The 22,263-nt window shown below is 51.1% G+C and overlaps 2 protein-coding genes across 3 annotated transcripts in view; one reads left to right on the top strand and one right to left on the bottom strand.

Moving 5' to 3' along the window:
- The first annotated feature begins 2,085 nt into the window (after window positions 1-2,085).
- On the top strand, window positions 2,086-8,012 carry HAPLN3 (hyaluronan and proteoglycan link protein 3). The gene is made up of 5 exons (XM_030498230.1): window positions 2,086-2,168; window positions 3,736-3,895; window positions 4,149-4,520; window positions 5,501-5,803; window positions 5,967-8,012. Exons 2-5 carry the CDS (start codon window positions 3,769-3,771, stop codon window positions 6,245-6,247), a joined length of 1,083 nt encoding a protein of 360 aa, XP_030354090.1. The 5' UTR covers window positions 2,086-2,168; window positions 3,736-3,768; the 3' UTR covers window positions 6,248-8,012.
- ACAN (aggrecan) overlaps window positions 7,326-22,263 on the bottom strand; it is a 49,438-nt gene continuing 34,500 nt past the window's right edge. The window contains exons 14-19 of one of the 2 annotated variants that reach the window (XM_030498228.1): window positions 13,940-14,053; window positions 11,171-11,329; window positions 10,563-10,645; window positions 10,132-10,276; window positions 9,429-9,611; window positions 7,326-8,141 (exon numbers count right to left, since the gene is read on the bottom strand). In XM_030498228.1, coding sequence (XP_030354088.1) covers window positions 8,053-8,141; window positions 9,429-9,611; window positions 10,132-10,276; window positions 10,563-10,645; window positions 11,171-11,329; window positions 13,940-14,053 — 773 coding nt within the window. In that variant the 3' untranslated portion in view covers window positions 7,326-8,052. The remainder of the gene's footprint in view (window positions 8,142-9,428; window positions 9,612-10,131; window positions 10,277-10,562; window positions 10,646-11,170; window positions 11,330-13,939; window positions 14,054-22,263) is intronic. The other variant, XM_030498229.1, reaches the window with a different exon arrangement.

Here is a 22,263-nt window from a genome sequence, read left to right as displayed (position 1 = left end):
ATCCCACCAGGAACACGGGTTTTCCTCCCCGGTTTGAGCCTTGGGCAGCAGGTTCCTGCTGGAATTGCCCTGTGCAAGTGGCGTTGCAGGGAGAAACCCCTCCGGAGTGGCCATGGTGGAGCTGTCAGCTGCTGGGATTGAGGCGGGGAAGGCACGGATGACATTCTGTGGCTCCCATTCAACCAAAAGCTCGTCCAGCCCTAAACACGTGCCATAAACATGTGCTCCCAGGTCAGAGCTACCCTGGCCCTGTGCAGCTTCACTCACCCTGAAACCCACCCTTGGGGAGCAGAACACAAATCCGGGATCATCCCTGAAGCTCCAACAATAGAGTGAGAGGTGGGAGGGAGTGAAGGGGATTCCTCCTTCCTCGGGGGGCTGTTGGTGGATGGATCCTTCCCCATGCTGCCTGCTCCCCAGGAGGGCATCACTGGCCCCATCCAGACACGACTATGGCCAAACGTGAGCTGCTGTTGAAATGAGAAGCACAAAAGCATCGCTGTCTCCTTCCCCACTGCTGCAGACCTCCTCAGGTGGGGCAGAGGATGGCTCCTGGCTGGCGCCGCGGTGCAGGCAGCACAGGGCAGCGTGTGGCTTGTTCCTCACCTCTGAAACAATGGGACAGCCACACCAAGGAGCAGCGTGCCCCGACGGGGCTGTGTGTCTGTCTGCACAGCCCGGCGGGTGGAGGGAACCATCCCCATTGCTGGCTCACTCTGTCAGGGACATCTTGGACAAGCAACTGATGGATGGGATGCGGCTGGGATGCAGCCAGGATTCTATCCCACCACCTTCTCCTGCTCAGGGCAGAGCTGAGGGGACAGGGGACATTGGGCTGGGCTGCAGGCAGTGCCAGCAGTTATAATCACCCCTCTGCTGTGGGCTGCAGAGCACCCTGCTCCGGGCAGGCAGGCAAGCAGCATTCCCAGCCATCACACTCCTGCATCCCCGGTGTCAGGGAGGGCTGGTGGGCTCCAAAGGGTGGCTGTGCAGGGAGAAGGAGAGCAATGAGAGCCATGCCTCCAGACCCCGGGTCCCACAGCCATCCCCAGTTAGGGCTTCCCATGGGGAACAGGGGCCGGCGCTGGAGGCAGATAACACCGTTTCCGTGCTGGCTGCTCCCTATCAGCGTGGCGGCGGCGGGCAGACAAGGCTGCACCCGTGGCAGGGGACAGTCAGGAAGGGGGGTCCCGGCCCCTTCACCCCGCAGCCAGCCCGGAGTGGTTTATTTTTACATCAGTTGTTTGCTTTCCGGCCTGATGCGGTGGCAAGAGCCGGGCCGGGGCCCCCGCGCCTCATTTCCTTGCCATAAAACAACAAAGTGGGGGGCGAAGAGACAACACTGGGCTGGGGCAGGGGGTCGCCGGGTCAGGGCACACGCTGCTCCATGGTTCCTCTGTGTCCTCAGCCCCACTGGCCACCCCTGGACCAGCATCCCCCAGCTGTGCCATCACTGTGCTGCCTGAGGGCTGGATGCGGGGCTCTCGGAGCCAGGGCTGCATGTCCGTGTGCCAGTGGGAGCTGGATGGAGGGCATCACCCAAGTGCAGGGATGATGCCCACGTAGATGGGTTCAATCACACACTCCAAAGCTTTTGCCCTGGTTTTTGTGCCTCTGCTTTGCCCCCATAGACACAAGTGCACCCCAAAAAGGCTGAACCCCACGGCTCAGCTGCCTCCCCTGACCACAGAGCAGGCAGACACTGTCTGCACATCCCCGGGCACAGCCATCCATCCTGAGCCACTCATGCCCGTGGTGCTCCTGCCATGCTTGTGCTCCACACCACGATTGCCTGGGGACTGTGGTGAGTCCCCTGATGGGAAGTTGGACAAGAGAAGGCTCTTCTTCCCTAGCACCAAGTCTTTGCACCGGGCATTATGGGGTCCCAGCAGCCCTAACGAGGCATCCTTGCTCCTCTCCCCAAACAGTCAATGCAGGCAGCAGGCACATTGCAGACGAGGTGTGCGGGCAGGGTACAGGCAGCACCATACAGGCGCATGGTGGGGGCCGGGGGTACCCACCCCAGCTCCGGGCTGCGATCAGGGGGTTGGGAAAGGCGTGTGTTTCCCTTTAAGAGGCAGGCCCTGGAGCTGCTTCCTCTCAGCCCTGCGAGAGCCCTAAACAGTGCATCTGCCTGCAGCCTGCCCGCAGCCTGCCCGCAACCAGCAGTGAGTAGGGCTTAGCCCTGGGGTGGTGGGGAGGGCTGGCACCCCGGGGTGGTGGGCACCCTGCTTGGCAGGGAGGGGTAGCATCGCTATGGAGGGTGCTGGGCATCACCACGGAAGATGCCAGGCATCGCTATAGTGGGTGCTGCAGCACGATGCTCAGTGCCATTGCAGCTGAGGACAGTGGCCTTCCCAGTGTGTCACTGCAACGCTGGGCTCTGGGGGCGGGTGTCTGGGCATGGGGGGCACAGGGGAACCAGGGTTGGTGCCCCCAAACCGAGGTGTGAAGCTGCCGGTGCTTCGAGCCCACCGTGCCGCATGTGGGCAGCACGTGGTGCGTGCCTACTGGGCTGCAGTGCCGTGCAGTGCCGTGCAGTGCCGTGCAGTGCCGTGCAGTGCCATGCAGTGCTGCTGCCGGGCTCCGCTGGGTGCGTTGTCCGTCCTGTGGGTGCACCCTGTGCCCTGCAGCACTGGCTCTGCACACCCCATCGGGTGGCTGCACCCCACAGGAGGGTGAGCAGTGGCACCAACCATGGGCAAGAGACTGAGAGCGAGCAACCCATGGTGGCAAGAGCAGCCGGTTGCACACCCCAGTCCCCGGAGAGCACCGCTGTACCCCATATGGGACCCTGCTGGGGGGCAGCACCCGCACTCCCACAGCGCCCTGGCCTGGGACAGCTTTGCAGGCACCCATAGACCTCGTCTAAGCAGGGCCAGCGGTGTCAGACCTCTCCCCGCCTTGGAGCGGGGCTGCCGGAGCCTTGCCGGGTGCCGGGCCCCCTCTGCCGGCTCCGGGAGAGCTCGCAAGCCGGCAGATACTGCTGTGAGCTGCTCTGGGTGAGCCCCATGCAGGGCACCCTTGGGTGCTCAGGGCACCCAGAGCTCGGGCAGCACGGGTCTCTGGTGCTATGGGGCAGCTGGGCTTCCTCTTACCCAGGGGATGTGGTTTGGGAGCGAAACGTGTTGCACGGGGTTGGTGCCAGTCGTGTCTGTGGTGCAAAGCATCAGCCTGGGTTCAGAGCAGGGGGTCCTCAGCCGTGCTGGATGGTGCCCCCTGCTTAATCCAGTGCTGAGGCAGCAGGGGCAGCCCCGAGCTCTCTCCTCCCCTCCTCGCTGGGTTGCATGCTTGGCTGCCTCTGTAAACTGAGCTTACAACGGGGCTTGGCCACTTCTCTCCCCCCACATCCCATGCGTGATGCTTTCCCGGTGCTCCCAGCTCAAAGGACATCCTGGGGTCTCGTTTCTCCCGGATGCCCTGATCCCTGCTTGGTCTCGGTTTTCCCCTCTGGACCAGGTGCTCCTCAAGCCCTGATGGGCAGCAGTATGGGGTGTGGTGGTGCATGGTGAGATCCATGCAGGAGGATGTGGATGGAGGAGACTGGGAGCCCTGGTTGTGGGGCAGGTCTGGGGGTATGGCTCAGGTTGCCTGTACCCTGGACCTGCTCTGCTGGCTCTTCCCACCCCTCTCCTTGATTCCCTGTGATGGGATTGGCCCAGAACTACATGTAGGCAGCTCGGGAGCGCTCCTGGTTATTGCGGGGTGTTACCGCAGCCGTTTCCCCCTCCACAGCCCAGGCTCAGGGTTTGGCCTCGCTCCTCAGCCATGCTGCTGCTCCCGCTGCTCCTGGAGGCCACCCTGCTGCGCCTGGCCAGCGGCTCCCACCACCCCTTCTACAACGGCTTCTACTACAACCACATCATGAACGACAAGGGCAATGGGCAGGAGAAAGGTATGTCAGGGATGGGCAGGAAAGGGGGGCTGGTGGGTTGGTGCAAGGGGCTGAAGTGACCCTCTCTCTCTGGATGGTGCAGGGACACATCTCATGGGGGGGATGTGGGACCCAGAGCAGCAGGCAGGGATGCTCCGGGGGTGCTCGGAGGATGCTCATGGGATGCTCAGGTTGAAGAGCTGTCTGGAGAGAGATATGGGGATGCTGCCCAGCCCTGGATCCTGCCCATCATGCCTTCCCTCCCTATCCCCAGCGGTTTTCTTCGATGGAGCCAAACTGTTGGTGGAGACTCCCAAAGACCCCGTCTACAGCTTCAACGGTGGCAATGTCACCCTGCCCTGCCACTACCGCTATGAGCCCGACCTGGAAGCCAAGCGCAAGATCCGCATCAAGTGGTCCAAGCTCCGGGACGACTACACCAAGGAGCAGGATGTGCTGGTGGCCATCGGCAAGACCTACATGGCCTTTGGGGACTTCCGTGGCCGCGCTCACCTCCTCCAGGCCGGCCGGCGCGAGGCCTCGCTGGTGGTCAGTGATGTGCGCCTGCAGGATGATGGCAAATACCGCTGCGAGGTCATCGATGGGCTGGAGGATGAGAGCGATGTGGTGGACCTCCGGCTGCAAGGTGAGGGCAAGTGGGGACTGTGTGAACCCCTGCACCAAGCCAGTGAGCTTGGCCTTCCCATGGCACCCCTCTTTGGGGAGGTAGAAAGGCAGGGGAGGCAGGGACTGGGGTGCTCAGGTGGTGGCTTGGGGCTGTCTGACGGTGAGTTGAGCCCAGAGCAGGATGCTGGGGATGCTACTGTGGAGTCAGATTTGGGGGTGATCCCATGGCTGCAGTGTTTCCTGCCTTCACCATCCATCTTCCTACTGTGCTGCATCATGTGCAGCTGCTCCTCGCCTCCCAGCTCTGGGTATCCCCTGCATCTTGGGATGCACCTTGGTGGCTGGTCCATCCCCTTTTGCCCACTTGGCATGAGGGACTTGACTCAGCCCTGGCTCCACTGCCAAGCTCAAAGCTGTGGAAGTGTCCCCCTGCCCATCCCCTTGGCCCCTGGGCCCTGCCTCCCACAGGGGCTTGTCCCCACTGGTCCCTGTGGCTGTGGTCCATGGTGGTGGTGCACATGTTCCTGTTGTCCATCCATCCCATGTTGGTGGGATCCCTGGGATCATGGCCCATACATCCCCATGATGCTGGTCTTGTGTCCATGTTCCTGTAGCCTGCACATCCCCATGATGATGTCTCCCCATCCCCAGAGGGGTGATCCATCCCCCCCGGGACCTCTGTCTGTGTGTCCCCAGGACCGTGGTCCCTACGACCTTGTGATAGTGGTCCCTGCGTCCCTGTTACCATAATCTGTGCATCCCTGTATGTACAGGTGCCATCCCCATGAGGGTGGTCCTTTGTCCCCAGGTCCCTGTGTCCCTGTGCCACCAGATGTCGCTGGCAACTCGCCGCTGGTGCCTCCATGCTCATAGCATCCCCATCCCTGCATGTCTGAGCCACCCTGGGGTGGTCCCTGCGCCAGAGCCTGAATTTGGGACGGGCTGGGGACACGGGGGGGCTACCCATGGAAGCCGGCTGAGCACCCCATCCGTCCCCAGGCATCGTGTTCCCCTACCAGCCTCCCCGCGGGCAGTACAAGCTCAACTTCCACGAAGCCGAGCGAGTGTGCCAGGAGCAAGGTGCCATCCTCGCCACCTTCAACCAGCTCTTCCAGGCCTGGAGCGAGGGGCTGGACTGGTGCAACGCGGGCTGGCTGGCCGATGGCACCGTGCAGTACCCCATCCGCCTGCCCCGCAAGCCCTGCGGCGGGCTGCAGCTCGCCCCGGGCATCCGCAGCTACGGCCCGCGCCACCGGTACCTGCACCGCTTTGATGCCTTCTGCTTCTCCTCTGCGCTCAGAGGTAGGTGCTGGGCCAGGGGTGCAGGGATCCTGTGCCCCACTGGTGGCATCTCTCCCCCTTAGGGCACAGGGCTCAGCCGGGGTGGGGATGCTCTGGGCAGGGATGCTCCAGATGGGGATGCTCCGGATGATGCTCAGCACTGATGCTTCCCTCTCCCTCCTAGGAGAGGTTTTCTACCTGGACCACATGGGTGGGATGACGCTGGAGGAAGCCAAGCAGAGCTGCCAGGATGCAGGGGCCGAGATCGCCCGGGTGGGACATCTCTACTCCGCCTGGAAGTTCCTGGGGCTGGACCGCTGCGATGCCGGCTGGCTGGCGGACGGCAGCGTCCGCTACCCCATCACCAAGCCCCGCGCCAACTGCGGCCCTCCGGAGCCCGGTGTCCGCAGCTTCGGCTTCCCCAGCAAGGGCAGGTTTGGGGTCTTCTGCTACAAGGAGAGATAAGGAGCCGGGAGGGCTCCTTCTTGGCCGGAGGATGTTTCCAGCCTGATGGTGCCCAGTGCTGGGCATTTCCCAAGGCTGTTTTTGGGGTGACTGAGGGGAAACGGGATGGGGGTGGGATGGGAGGCTTCTTTTTGGTTTATTTTTACTTCCTTTATATCTTCCACGTCTTGCTCAGCAGTTGGGGCAGCATGGGACTGTCCCTGGCGAGGATGGTCCCCATGGGTCTCTGCCACCCTATGGGTGATGGCCCCTTCCTTCATGGCAGGATGTCACCAGCACCTGCCTGCCCTTCCAGGCTCATCCTGCCCTTCCAGGCTGGTCCTGCCCCAGAACTCATGGGGTGGGAGCGAGGAGAGGCTGGAACGGACCAGAGGCCGAGAGTGGGTGTCTCCATTGCATCCCAGCCCCAACCCTGTCCTACTGAAGGATGCTGTTGTGCCTGTCCCTGCAGGAGTGCCAGTGCCTTATCTCCATGCACCCCTCGCCTGGACTCCACTTGAACTCTGGTGCCTTCTCCTTCAAAGCATTTGGTTATGAAAATATGTATTTTCCTGGACCTCTTTTAATAAATCCATGGAGAAATCCCTGGAGGGATGTGGCTGTATCCCCATCTCTGTCCCAGCACAAGAGAGGAGTCTGCCACAGAGAGGATTTGGGGATCCCTGGCTGGACACCCTTGGCTGAGCATCATCTCACCATCACTTGCTCAGCACTGCGCCCGTCCAAGCTCCTGCAAGGGCCTTGTGCTCCCTCATTAATGGGTGTTAATTAACCCTATGGATATCAGGACTGAAAGCTGGAGGGTGAAGCAGTCCCTGCTGGTGATGGGTTTTAGGGATGTGGGTTAACCTCTCCCAGGATGAGAACTGAATAAGAGGTGATGTCCTACACTAGGGTCCTTCTTCAGCTGGGGCTTGGGACTCTTCCCTCCTATCTTCCTTGTCCCTGAGGCTGAACCCTTGGGTGCTGGCTGAGGCTGAGCTGGTGCTGTTTGGAGCACCCAGTTTGGGGTCCCCCCTTCCTTCCTCGCTGCTTTGCCCTGCCCCACACATTAAAAAACCACACTCCAAGCACCCGTTCCGATTTCACTCTCTTTATTATTTATCATTCTCTCAAAATAGGATATGTTCAAAAATATAAATAGGTGCAGGGAACGCTGGTGCCCCGCACGGTCCCCTGGAAAGAGCACGTTGTCCCAGGACGGGGGGGGGTGGCAGGGAAGCAGAGAGGGGCTGCAGCCCCCAGCACCCGGCTCCCGGGTCTCAGCATCCCCTCGCCTCCCTCCTCCCATAGCTCCTTCCATCACAGCCCCCGGCCCTCCCCCCCCAGCCCTGATGTGCTGCAGCAGTAGGAGGATTCTGGAAAAAAAACAATAATAATAATAAAATAAAACCCCAAAAAGGTGCTGCTCACCCCGGAGATTAAATAACAGAAATAATTACATTGTTCGTGGATAAAATCAGGAAAAAATAATCATCTTTATTATTTAACTTAACCCCCAGCCCTCTGCAAACCCACCCCCCTCCCTGTCCCCGAAGGCACGAAGATAATTGGAACCGGACGGTTAGTAAAAATGCTGAGATCTAATTTGCTTTGCTTTGGTGCTTGGAAAAAAACATTAATTATTGGTTTTTTATACATATACACAAAGGTGGGTTTGTCTTTAATATAATTTTTGTTTTTCCTTATATGACAAAAAAAAAAAAAGCAACAACAACAAGAAGAAGAGAAATCGACTCTGTTAATATAAGTGTTCCGTTAAAAATCTCTGTTTCTCACTTTCGGTGTCTCTCTCTGGCCCCGCTCTAATGGGTGGGTCTGTGCACGGCTCTGCCGCTGGGTTTTGACCGGCTCCTGGGGCTCCTCTTGTATAGCCTGCGCTGGTAGTTGGAGGCTGAGGAAGAGGGAGGAGAAGAAAAGGCACCTTGTTAGCAGGAGGTGGGATAGAGATGTTGCTTGTCCTGCGCTGGCCCCTGGCACACAGCGCACAGGCAGCACTGGGCAGCAGCATCCTCTCTGTGGATGCTTGTCCCATCCCTTAGCTCGGCTAATAGGGTGGGTATGAAGACTGCTTCCCCATCCCACCTGCTGCCCTCCCGGTCCCTCCTCAATCCCCCAGGACAGGGAGGGAAATATCCATCAGTGGTGGAATGTGCTCAGGGCACAGGAGGGGAAACAGCGCTGTCCGGCTGGCAGGAACAAGGTTTCTGCCTGATTTCTGCGGCCAATTTTCCTTAAATCTGACACTACTCCAGGGTGATAATTTCAGGAGGGTTTTGATGGAAGCACCAAAAGCTGGTTTGGAACTGCCTGGCTCTCTTGATTGCTGGTGATCCATGCCAGGAGCAGCCTGCAGCTCTCTGGGTCTGCAGCAGAGCCAAGGGAATCAGCGGCTTTATCTGCACTATGGCTGCCCTCAGACATCTCCATCCCTCCTCCTTCCATCTCCTCCCTGGGGCGGAGGTTTGTCCCTTAAGCCCATACTGACTTTCCCTGGCTGTGGGATCGTTGCTTTAGCTGGAATTGCCCAGCTGGACCAGAACCTGGCAAGGAGGCCACTTAGACAGATGTGATTTGGCTGAGGCCGATGAGATTACTGGGAAGCCACAGGCGAGCAAGGATGGGACAGGGGTGTAGGCAGGCTTGGGAATGGGCTGGGACACCAGTGGGAGAAGGCTGGCTGCTGTCAGCTGGAGGCCTGACAGGAGAAGGGTCAAGAATCCAGCCCTGTCCCTTGGCTTAGCTCTGCTGCAGGGCTCCTGTCTACTCGCAGGTCTTGGAGGGACCATAGGGGAATACAGGTACCCCCTCCTAATTCTCTCTGCTGATGCAGGTGGTGCTAAACCTCACCCTTTCAGAAGCCATTTCTATTTCTTTGATTGCTTTCAGTAGCCTGGGCCCTTGGTAAGCAATTTGTTGCCCTTTCCTGGTTCTGGAGCTGCCTCTACCCTGCCTAGGCAGAGGAGCGTCCATGAATTCCCCATGCCTCTGTGGTCCACACCTACCCAGAAGATGCCAGCTCCCATCACCCCATCATAGGGGAGCTTTCAACAAGTCATGGGGACCACGATGTCCTCTTCTGCTCGAAGCTAACCTGCACCCTAAGATGATGCCCCCTTCATTCCCAGCTGCAGGGATGGATCAGCTAACTTAACCCGAAGGTAAAGGAGCCGAGACGTACGGTTTGTGCAGGATATCCGCGGCTCCTCCCACTGCCCGTTGGGCTGGCACCGAATCGTGGGCACGTGGCGCTGGATGTAGCCTTGGTTGCACTGGTATCGCACCATGGAGTTGATTTCGTAGCGGTCCTTCTTCCGACCAAAGGTCCTGGCGTTCTCCACCACGGGAGGGTCCCCGCAGGCCACTGCAGGAGATGGGCAGAGACATGGAGAGCTGGAGGAGTCCTGCCTGGCTGAGCGGGCAGCTCACACCCAGCACGCACAGCCTTGGTGCTCCTGTTCTCCCACACATACAACCTTAAATTCCCCTGTGATTGTCTCTATCCACAAAATTTAGGGATAGGGGGATATGGAAATTCTGTGATAGGCCTTGGAATAAAGCAGTGGTCTGCCTCAGCGTTCCATTCAGGAAAGCCAGGCATCACAACAGCCACCTGCTTCCATGGGAGGGCATGGAGCCGGTGCACAGGAGTGATGCTGCAGCCAGGGTTTTGTTGCCTGGGGATGTGAAACCCCATCCTTAATGGCTCATCTCACTTTTTTTCAAGCCCTTGGGAAACTCTCAAACTTCTATTGTTAATTCCAGCGTTTTGACCACCCTTTGCAGTGACAAAACCTATGTTCATGTGCACTGGGAGCTCCACCCCAGCCCCGCAGCCACTGCCCGAGCTCCCCATGCTTGCTGGCATGACACAGGGTGCTGACCTGTTCCTTTCTTGCAGGTGAAAGGGAGGTGATAGTTGCAGGGAACGTCGTTCCATTCGCCTTGCTCATGCCAGATCATCACCACGCAGTCCTCACCCGCCGCGAAGAAGTTATCGGGTTGGTTGGGCCGCCAGTTCTCAAATTGCTGCCGAGAGAGGAAACCTTCATCTAAGGTTGAGCCCTCCTCTCCTACTCCCTCCTTTGTCCTTGTTGCTACCTCATCCATGCATCTCACCAGCAGAGACCATGCTTTACCACCACTGCTACTACAGCAGTTATATCTATTGCAGTGGTGACCATGAACTCTACAAAGTTTAGAGCTGCCTCCATGCAATGCCCAACCCAAGCACTCAGCACGTAACTCATGGGACTCTTCCCACGCAATGGGAACCTCTTCCCCCCACTGAAAGTCCCATGGGGTGCAGGCTTACCAGGGAGTGCCCATCAGACCAGCGGAAATCATTCTCCACAGCTCTGTCACTGAGACCAATCCACTGGTAGTCCTGTGCATGGCCTAGAAGAGATGAAGGGGGAAAGAAGAGTGGGTCATGGTTCCCCTATACCTCATTGGAAGTGTTTCTTTGCCATCTCAGCTCTCTCTGATGTCCTTTTCCCCCTCAACATCATGCTTGTCCATCTCCCTCCCCTTTCAGTGTGCCATAAGCATGGATCCATCTATACTGGCATAGGTCACTGTGCTTGTTGCGTCAAGTGAATGTGTTGTAAACAAGTCACATCAGCAAAGTGGTGAGAGTGAAGATTTGTCCTAGATGAGAAAGGGCTCTTGTCTGCCTCACAGCTCATAGACTCCGAATAGTTTGGGTTGAAAGGGACCTTCAAAGGTCATCTATTCCAACCCCCTGCAATAAGCTGGACAGTTCTTCCTCTCCCAGTCAAGGGTGAGACCTTGTTAGGAAATATATGAGCATCAGTGGGGGAAATTGTGAGTTTTATGTCATTTTGGATAAATCTGCCCATAGACTCCATAGAGGCCAATGGACGGACCCATGCCCACTCTCAGGCTGCCCTCAGCACTCACTGTTCACAAATTCTTGCTCCTCTGGGGTGATGATACTGCTCAGGTGGGCTTGATGTTGTCGGCATCTGGCCTCTGCATCCATCCAAGTCTCCCTGTCTTCAAAGTGCCTGTAGCAGTGGCCCTGGAACTTGGTCCAACCTTCCTCACAGTTTTCCTGGTCTGAAACACACAAAGGAGGGATGAAAAGGAGTTGGTGCATGGGTCTGGAAGCCTTCCAACTCACCTCTTAGCAGCTCATGCTCTCATGGCATGGGACAATACATGGTCACTTCCATTAAAAAGCAAACCCTGACACCGTTGCCTGTGGGAAATCCCAGGGAAAATTACCAGAAGACATTCAAAACAGGCACAGAGTGGGGAGCCTGTGTTGAAGACCCCATGTGTGCAGTAATGTGACCAGTGCTACTACGAAAATTGAACAATACAAACTTATTCCTGAGCAATTCAATCCCTGCATCATGTTCCTGGACTCTGTTTTTGAGGAATTGACAAGGCAAGAATCTTTCTCTTCCACTTGTGCTGGCCTAGGGAATTTTCTTGCTTTGGAATGAAAAAGGGGAGGAAAGCCCAGGTTTGGGTGGTTGCATTGCTTGGTGTGGTTCTGGGGCTCTGTAGGAGGAGCAAGCCTACCAAGATTGAAGAAAAGAGGAGTCAGGAACTTACCATGATGGAAAATGAAATCTCAAGGAAAAAGCTTGGAAGCTGCTAAAGTGTAAAAAGTTCAGGACACCTTTTACCATCTGAGAAACACTAAAGAGTTGAATCCATTAATTAGGGAAAAGAAAGCCACAAGTTGGGGAGAGCAAAGGCAAAGGGAGAAACCACCAGAAAAGACCTTCAGCAGCTCCCATCCAATGCAGAACACTACACATCTTCTCCATGTGACTAAAGGAAACAGAAATCTCTTCAACCTCAGCCTTGCAGATACCCAATCTACCATCCTTTTTCAGTTACTTGCTGCTCTTGTAATGGAGGGTTTGTATGAGTCCTCAATGCCTCTCTCCCTTTCCAGTAAGGTTTTCTGTACTCAGTTTCTTTCTTCTTTGTTAAACGTGTTAGGTTAAAGCACTTGTCACCTTCTATCACACTAATCCACCTTCCTAGCGTTCTTCCTGCTGGAGACTGCAGATGCTTCATAGACATTGGAAGGGTTTGTAGTTAGTTGAGGTATTAAAAACATTTTCTGCTTTCTTCAATAGATGAAGTCGATTATCTGGAACTAACTGAATCTCTAAGGATTCTTGGTCTTTGCAGGCAGATTGCTGACACAAGGTGAGCAGAGAACATGCTCTGTCTTTTGAGATTTAAGACTTTTCCAGTAGCTTGAACACCACTCCTTGTCATCACAGCCTGGGGATAGGACAGCACATGGCATGGAACCTCTGTGGGACATCTTCTAGGAGAAAGGCCACTCTTTCCTACAGAACTGTTACTTACAGGGAAACATGAGGGCAATCATCTTGGAAAAGAATGATGACAATCTTGCTCCCTGGTAGAGACATGCCACAGTCATGCGGAGGACTGCTGTGTGCACACATAGCAGAGCTCACCTATGGTGTCCTACTCTTCTTGAAGAGCAACAGAAAGGATGGTCTGCCTCATGGGAATAATGAAGATTTACATTCCCCACTGAATCTGGGGCACTGGCTTCCTCTTGCACCTCCCAGGCTATAGCCCATAGGCACCATGAGCCATAAATCAGAGAAATGATGAAATTCATTCTGACTTGGACCAAATGAGATTATAGGCAGCTCCAGGGTGGAAAGTCTGTTGTTGGGTTACAGGGATCTTCAACAACAGGTGGCAGGGACAGGTAAATCAGGGGCTGATTAGTTGCATTAGGAAACTGATGTTAACACAGCACAATTGCTGCCCAGATGGGCCAGTGATCCTGAGCTGCCTTCTTATGGTCTGCTCCATATGTTCATATTGGAAGCAGAAAGAGACATGATGAGAAAGAGGAGGAGGAAATCCAATATGTATTATCATTACTTGTGCCAAGGTGAAGAAGACATTGCTACCTCATTTCTCTCTGAGCAAAACCAGAGAGCTACACTGATAAAAATTGGGACTTTCATCAGCTTTAAGACAAAAACCCCACAACCCTTTCTCTTTCTCTGTAGAGACAAAAAGAAGTATTAATCTAATTTTGATAGGAAAATAAGTCACTTGATGTTTTCTCAAAGATATACATTCCCTTCTGATTTTGCCACAGGAAGCCATGCTGAAGAGATGATAAAAATGTCATGCTGCGTAAAATTGGTGGAGATTCCTGGAGTGAATGAGGCTTCTCTCAGCTGCATCTTCACAGCGAGAAACACAATCATTTTCCATGGTTCAGTTGAAGCATCCTTCCATGAAATTCCAGTCTGGTAGAGAAGTTTGCCTGGGACGAAGATGTACTCAGATGTATAGACGTTCCCTACCGTTACAGATGAACAGAAAGACCCTTGGCTCAAAGAGATAGCGACTTCTGCGATCAACATTGTATGGAGCTTTGATAGAGAAGCTCAGAAAAGAGAAAGCTGAAAAAGACACCAGAAGCTCCTGCTTGGGAACCTTAGAGGACACGGTGCTGTGATGAACAAACTAATCAAAATGTATAAGCAAAAGTCTGAAAGCTTTTCCTTAGCGTATTTTAAGCTGCTGTTAGAGGTTAGCTTGCTGAGATGAGGCCAGGACTAAAGGGAGCACTGGGGTTCACCTTTTTGGGGGAGAAGAAGGTGGTGCAGCAGTTAGTAAGATTAGCTGAAGCCACGAGGGCCGTACCGATCTCACACAGGTCCCCTCCGTAGCTGGGAAGGCATAAGCATTTGAAAGAGTCGATGCCATCAACGCAGGTAGCTCCATTCAGACAGGGGCTTGAGTGGCACTCATCAGTGTCTGCAAGAAATCAAGGGCTTCCATTAGGGCAGACAACTCCACCAACAGGAGAACTTGTTTCCTTGCTTGTTTAGGAGGGAATATCAGTTGGTTCTGGGGAACTTGGGAATTGCTAGGGTCTTATTTTAAAACATACTGCCACTGCTGCTGCTGGAAGAATGAAGGCAAGAGACCCAGCCCACCCTATAAGGAAGACATTGGTTTTCTGTCACTAGATGGTTGAACACTACTCTGAAGATATCAGAACAAGCTCAGCAAGATGCATCTAATACACAGCACCCAGTGTCTTTATAACTGTGGTAACTCTTCCTTGTCTGCTGTCTGCCTGATGCATTGAACACGCAAACTTTTGTCTGTGTCTCCACCAGCTATGGGTCTACAAGGAAGAATGTGGAATTCTCATAAGTGATAGAAACATCCTGAGATAGATCTCTATCTCCTAAAGGCCTTCCTGGTTACCAGTGCTCACTACCAGTTTCTTCCTAACCATAATTTAGGTAAAGTTCCAGGGCAAGAAATCTCTTCTCCGTGAAGATGAAGAAAGTGCAGAGAAGAGAAGAAGTGGGTTTAGACACCCTCAGCTTTTTCCGTTTGAGGATCTCAGGCCTAGCTATGGGTGCCTCTTCCTTGGAGAAGAGTAGTGGTGTGCAGCACCATTCTCTCCAGATCTGTCCTCACTATGTGCTCCCTTGCTTATGATGGGGCTGGAAGAAGCTGGTACATCTTTTCCAGCCGTCGATTCCATGTTGGTGGAGGAAACTACTCTTAGTTTCTGATCTAGACAGAACAACCCTCAAGATTCTTTTTGCTTTTCTGGAGGTAAAAAAAGATGTTGGTATGTGAAGAGTTCGGCCCCCAACTCTCCAATGTTTCTCAACTTGCTAATTAGCACAAGCCTGGGTAGTAAATGACACCATTTGGTAGCACTTGCATTCCCTGGCAGATCCTTCTGAGCACAGATGCTCTGAAGAAGGCCACAGGTAGCCAGTTGGTATCTGTATATTGTAAAATCTAGCTTGTGCTGGAAGTAAAAGCTCTTCTCCCAGTATCTCTCCAGACTGAAACTTAATCCTACTTATTGAGCTTTGGAATCAGAAGAAGAATCATTCAGAATGGAAACATTCAGAGACGTTCAGCTCAGAAACAAGGAGGAAGACTGAGGAAGACAGTGGGAGCCCAACCACCCAGGGTAGGTTGAATGATGACTGGTTAGATCTTCATGCAAGACATTTCTCTCCGCACTCAGAAGAAATGTAAGGCTTTAAAAGTGCTGATTAAAGCTCCGTGCTCTTCTCCATGGATGAGAAAGGTTAGTGAGGAAACATTCCAAGAGACTAAACATGTTGGCTATGGAAATACCAGAGCAGAGCAGCAACTCCCCAGGGTCTGTGTTCATGATTGGGGTATATTTGATCAGGTAACATCTCCTTGCAGAACCTCTTGTATGTCCTTAGACATACAAGAGCAGATGTGTGCTATACCCCATGTGTCTAATCCCTCCATGGCCAATGTCTGATGTGTCAACAAAAAGCTGACATGTTCTGTAACATGCCTAAGTGATGGAGAAAATTCATTCTGATATTGGATGGTAAACCCGTTTGTGCTTTGGAGCAAGGAGATTGGCATCTTTGTTCTAGGCTGTGTCACTGGAAGCAATGCGGTTATTCCTCAGGTGGCTGACGAACCTTTTACTCCAGTTTTGCAGTTTTTCTCCAAGAGAAGGATTTTTTTCCTCTGAATTGCCCTTCTAAATACTCATGAATGCTTTCTGGACTTCTGTGTTCACTGCAATATGAAGAGATATGTTTCCATGACACTAATAAACACTTTGAGACTTTCCAGAACAAAATGGGGTCACAGGCTTAGTAGAATAGAGAAGCTAAACATGACTATTGCTTATTAGTCACACTTGGAGTTCCTATATGATAGAGAGCATAAAGGAAAATGAGGTATCCTGAGGGATGATTACAACTCCAGAGGCCCCTTGGGCTTCCAAACAGCAGTGGAAGAAGAAGTTCATGTTGATTCCGCTGTTGTCCAGTTCAACAAGTAAGGAAAGGCTCTCCTTTGTCCTCTAGGCTCCATGAAGTGGAAAGCAAGCTGTAGAAGTGGGAACTAAGCACATATGAGAGCTAAAGCAGAACATTTAGCAGGGAATAACGAGTCTTCAGCTGTCTTCAACCATGTGGACTAAATCTTGATGTGTCCAAGATCTCTTCTGAGATGCAGGAGACCCGCTGTGAGTTGCCATCCCTGGTCTCAGAGGAGGGGGGGAGCAGGCACGCAAATGCAAAGTCATTGCCACAGCTGGGAAATAGCACTGGAACAGAATTTCCTTTTACAAATATCATATATAACATGATTGCACGTATTTTATATGCTGTAAAAACAAATCTCTGCATACGATATATATGTTATATATCTCTCCATACACATATGTTTTTACATAGGGCACATAGAGAAAGGGTGTGTACTTGTAGGTAGTGTTGGAAAAAACAGACAACAAATACAAGTGAGACATAGATAGGTTTTCTTTCCTGAAGTGTGCTGCAAATAGCTGGAAAAAAGACATTTTAAACACATGGTGATCATAAATACCAAACTTCCCCCATCAGCCTGTTGGGCTGTTGAGGCAGTGACCCAAACTCTGTCAGGAGAATCACCTCACCAAGCTGCTATCAGGAAAGTCAAGTGTCTCTGCCAGGTTGGAGGAATCATTGCTGATTCTGATCCTCCCAGAAAATCTGGGTCTCAGAGGTCTTTCAGAAAAGTAAGTTCTAAATAATAAAATCAGCAGTGCTGTTGTCTCTGGAAAACCTGGCAAGCTAGTTTGTAGGTGTTTCTAGGATATCGCATCTAAGCCATAGGATTTATGGGAGGCGAGAACTCCAGTAAAACAAAATGAATCCCGTCTATCATGCAATACATGGCTGTTTTCTTCCTAACCTTTTATATACCATAAATCTGCCTACTTCCACATTGTTTAAGGCTAGATGAGGTTGGTAAACCACTGTACACCTCTTCGGCCAGCTAATATGCCTGCAGCCCACTTCAGTGTATTTTGCTCAGCATGGAGCGAGGCCCCATTTCCACAGCACTGGCTGCCAGGTACCTTGACACACAGGGATCTTATACAGAAGGGAGCTATTTATTTGCTTGGGTGAGCAGTCATTCAAAAAGTCAGCTCTGCTTTGAGATGTCCCTCAAGTGCTTATCAACCGACAAGAAGACAAGACAACTGCTATTATTACCCAGTGCTAACAAAGGACAAGCGATGTGGCATGGAATGCAGAACAGAGGCAGCCCTCGCTTTCAAGAGTTGCAGCTCTAAAACAGAGATGGGGAGAAAATGCCTTACAGTGCCAAGAATAAGCAGCCCATTTTGAACATATTATTAACTCACTTCTTGAGGATAATGCAAAATTAGCAGCTCTCCAGAAGACAATTTGTACTGCAGTTAATATCGCCCAAAAGTTGCAAAAGATCAAAATCTATTGTCACAACAGTTGCTATTTTTTGCTACTAACAGGACCCAAGATCTAACTTTTGGATATTTTCTTTTTTTTTAAATAAAACGATTAAAATATCCAATGTAAACCGGGTCGTGCATCTGGAAGATGTAAAGTGTTGGCTGGAGAAAGCAAGGGGAATTACACAGCTACAATTCAAACTTCGAATTCATTTCACCATTTTCTTTCGAAGATTTCTTTGACATTGCCAGATCAACACTATATTTAGTCAGAAACTGTTTTCCTTTTGAGCAACTTAACACAAGTATTCTCCCAATGCCTTTGAAAACAATCTGCTGTACCAGATCATGGAAACTGGAAAGAGAAATCCTTTAGAAATGCAAGAGAAATAGGTTGGCCCTGGTTTTGCTCAGAGGGCAAATGGCAGCGAAAGTGGACACACAGTGTCAGTGGTGAGAAGGAAATGCTTTTAAAATCTTTTATCCCAAGCTAAGAAAGACAATACTAGAAACAGTGCTAACACTTTAAAACAATACAGTCTGTGCATTTGTCTCGATGGCAGCCTGTATGGAAGATGAGCAAGAATACCCATTAAACTAGGTCAGCTTTGTGCTTAAGACATCTATGAAGGAGAAGTAGCTTGTGAACAGAGAGGACACTATCACCCAAACCCTCAACAAACTGTATAGTTTTCCTATAACTGGTTTAGAAATATATCCTAGGGTTTAAACTCAATTTTGTTCTGCAGAGAGAAAAAGGTAAGACAGAAAGGCAAGGCATTTTCAGGATGTCCAACAGTCCCTGTTGTGCCCCTCACCCTTTTTTTATAGGTGTCCTTTTAAGTGCAATCGTCCAAACAGGGAGTCAGAAACCAGCCAGGTAAACATCTTTGGAAGAAAAAAATTGAGGTGCAAACTAAATTTGCTTTTCAGAGGCTCCTGGGAAGTTTGAATTGATGATCTGATAGCTCAAACAGTGAAGAAAAACACTAGACCCATTGTAGGGTGACTCCAACAAGAAAAGAATAGGAGGAGTTGGGGAAAACAGTTCTCTCCCATTTTATGTAAAATGCTAGTATTGAACATCACACAGCCAGCTAGTGACTTGTGATGAGCAATTAAGTCATTAAAATAATTAACTACAATAATTAAACTAAAGCCTTTGTGCAGCAGAAGAGGCAGATATTGCTACAGCCTTCTAAAGCTATATTCATCTGGAGAACAGCAAGTTTCTAAGAGAACCTGTTGATCTGCTGGGACCTTCAATTTATCCAACACTGTCATAGAAAGAGAGCTCAGGAAATTTGGACATCTCTGCCTCCAGATACTATGTGTGGAAGCAAACTGAAATGTATGTAACACTAGTCCAGTGTTTTCCTCTCATGGAAACCAGACAATATCCAGGCGACATCAAATCATCTGGTCAGCCACAAACGGTGTGTGCTTTTCCTTGTCTCTCAGATATGACTATTACCTCCACCTCCTTCTTAGGAGCATAGTCTTCATTCCATTCCATTCAATAATGTCTCATTCCATAGTAGGTGAGACAATATGAATCAGGTGAATATTTTCAAGACTTTTCTTCTGGGCTGATCTTCTCTGGACCAACAAAACTCTATCCCTTGGACTTTCAGGGCATGAAGAATGAGGAAAGCCCATCAAAACCTTTCCTCGTTTGGATTCTAACCTTTAGTTGTGTCAGGGCCATAGGCAGCAGACTTCATGAACTCGTTTCACCAGAAACAAGCAAAACTTAACATAAATAGCTGCCATTTCAGCACATTTCTCTTCTCCCCCTAACTTGAGCGAAGTTTTTAAGCCATTGACTGGTCAGAGAGCTCCAAACCACAGCCTTTCGCTGCAGCGCCAGCATGCTTTTTTCAACTAATAATTATTTGTCTTCAAATGTTGCAAGCAGCAAAAAGATCCACTGAATTGGCAAAACTCTGGATGAAGAAGCCAAGCCCAGGACTATTCTTGAAGCTTGTGGGGTTCCTGTCCTCATGGAAGAACCAAACTGCTGACTAAAGACATGTGCAAGTGTAGCCTTCAATTTGGTTAAATTAAAAAAACCTAAAAAATACTGGCACTCCAAGTGTTAATCTTCAGTCTTCTTGTGCTTCTGGCTCTGGCTTTTAGAGAGAAGTAGAGGCTACAGCAGAGCAAGAAACATCATTCTTCTTAAATCATCCCACCAAAAAGACTGCTGAATCTAACTTGAACCCTTCAATGATGGGACAACAGCCACATGTCTTCCTGCTCCTCACTAAGCTCCTTCTGTATGATGAACTAGCTTCACCCATGCTTTAATGCTAGTTAAAATTAATTGCATTTAATGGGCATCCATTACATCCTACAAACTCTGAGCACAGCACAAGGCACAGATACTAGAACTGATCTTTTTGCAAGACCTAAAGTTCAAAACTGGGAGGCTTCAGGTAGAGAGGCAGCCATAACATGAGAAATAACACTTCAGGCTCCAGCCTGTGGTTCTTCCTTGTAGACTTTCCATGTTCACAATCCCCAGAGCACTGTAAAAAGGGTAACGACCCAAAAAAGGAAATCTGTGCTTATTTTTCCTTTTTTTCTTCTTTTGTCATCACTTTGCTCTATTTCTCTAGAAATGGCGTTGCAAGTTCATGGCCAATACACTTCTTGCCACCTGGATGAGTTTCCTCTAGACCCTGACTGCATTTAACACTACAGGGACATTGTAGTAAAGAAACTTGCCAATAAAAAGAGACATTTTACCCTAGAATATCTTCCCTAGTGGGAGCACCAGCCATGCACGTGTACTCAAGCCCATCTCCAGTTTATATAAAGAGCCTACAGTTAAACTTCGGTCGTCACTTACCTCTCCCTGTCACCTGCTAAGAAACCCCAGCTGCTACATCATCATCTCCATCACTTACAAATACACAGAGTGTTCCAATTTCAGAACATTTCTCAAGCTTCTTCACACATGAGCTGCCGAACACATGGTTTTCTTTCCAAATACTTCACAAGAATGTTGGCTAACAAATGCTCCCAAGAATCTGGCAATCGCCTTGTGGGTAATTTATAAAAAGAAAAAGCAGTGAAATAAAACCATACTTTGAGGCCAATATTTCTTTCTCTTTTTTTTTTTTTTGCTGAGCCTCACTAGCTGGTTTCCTTCCTTCCCCTCAACCCTGCCTTTGCTGGCTTGTTTTTATGTCCAGGATTGGATGTGGCAGCAGGCATGGCCCAAAAGCAGAGCACATTAGGTGTGCAAGGAGGGCTTTTAGGTGCGTAAACCCTGCAGAGCCTTGCCAAGCCCCGGATGCTGTGCCAGGCATCTAGGAATGACCCCTCTGACTTGCCCTCACCCACTCCTGCAGCATCCTCTGCTCAGCAGAGGCAGACAGGACCTCAAATGTGTTATGAGCAGGACTGAACAAAGGTTTGTGATTACCTGTTTTCTCAGAGGGAGAGAAGTGATGCAGAAAGAAATGCAGTGACTCATTCGGAACACTTTGGGGATGGAAATGATGTTAGAAACCAGACTGAGCTTCACAAAGCCCTGCACTTACAGACACTTACTGAGTCCAGAGCTGCCCACGCTCAACAGTGTAAATTAACCAAAAAGCAGCAGTTCAGGAGGAAATGGTGGAAGGGGGTGGTATTAATATTACTTTTGCTAGAAGGAACTGGGCAAATCTCTTTGCACATATGTTTTGTACCATACTTAAGCAACATGTCCCACATGAAGGTATGACCTGTTGAGAACTGAGCATATGTAAGACCTTCATACAACAGCACAAGCATCGATGGTTTTCAAACGGGGCTTGTCCCCAGGATCAGGCTCCTGATTGCAGCAGAGTGAAACCAAGCCATGGCCAGGGGTGTTGTAGGGCTCCTTTTCTGACCAAGCAGCAGCCATCACCAAGCACAACAACGTCACATCTCATTTTGTTCTCATTGCAGTATCCCAGTGCCTCCACAGAACATGAACACTGCTTGGGGGATGCTTGTCAGAAAGCTAGCGGCATGTTTTCACCATGAATGGTTACTCAGATTTAAATATTGTGTCTGTGCATATTTGGCAACAAGGGATCCTACCAAAGACTGAACACTAAAACACCAGAAAGGGGCAGGGTGGAAGGAAGGGCATTTGCCAGCAGAGCTGGCGACAGGTATCAATGTCTTGATCATCGTCTCACACATTAAGCCCATTCTAGCTGCAAAGAGCAGCTTAAGACAAACCAGAGGGTGGCCATGCCCTGTGCCAAAGGGATTGGAGTGGTTTGCCCAATGCAAACATTGCAGATGATGCTGAGAGCAGAGATTTTTGTCCCCAGCTGGCTTGCTTTGCCTCTTACCCCTTGGCAATGCAAAGCTGCTGATGGCCAGCCTCCCACTCTGGATCAAGTGCCATGAAACACTTTGGGATACAGGCAGCAAGTCAACACATCATGGGAAGAGAAACAAACCAGGACAGAGTCTTGTAGCCCATCTTATCCAACTTCTCAGCTGCATCCACAGCCAGGTTGGAAGTCTCTGGTGGGTGGAGCTGTCTGCTCTTGTTTCCACATAAAAGGAGAAAGATTGTTGTTTTCTCTGCAGTATAGCAATGCCTTAGGGCAGTTTCAGACGGGGTGTGAATGCCCTAGTGCCTTCCCAGCTATATCACACCCAGGGACCTGGGTCACAGCAGCTCTCAATGACCATTCACAGAATACTCTTTTACAAACCCCCACCTCCAATAGGACACAGGGGAGAG

This window comes from Strigops habroptila, chromosome 9, assembly GCF_004027225.2.
Source record: "Strigops habroptila isolate Jane chromosome 9, bStrHab1.2.pri, whole genome shotgun sequence".
Lineage (NCBI taxonomy): Eukaryota > Metazoa > Chordata > Aves > Psittaciformes > Psittacidae > Strigops > Strigops habroptila.
Note: the sequence above shows the minus strand (reverse complement) of the source record. Positions and strands in the feature narration are given on the sequence as shown.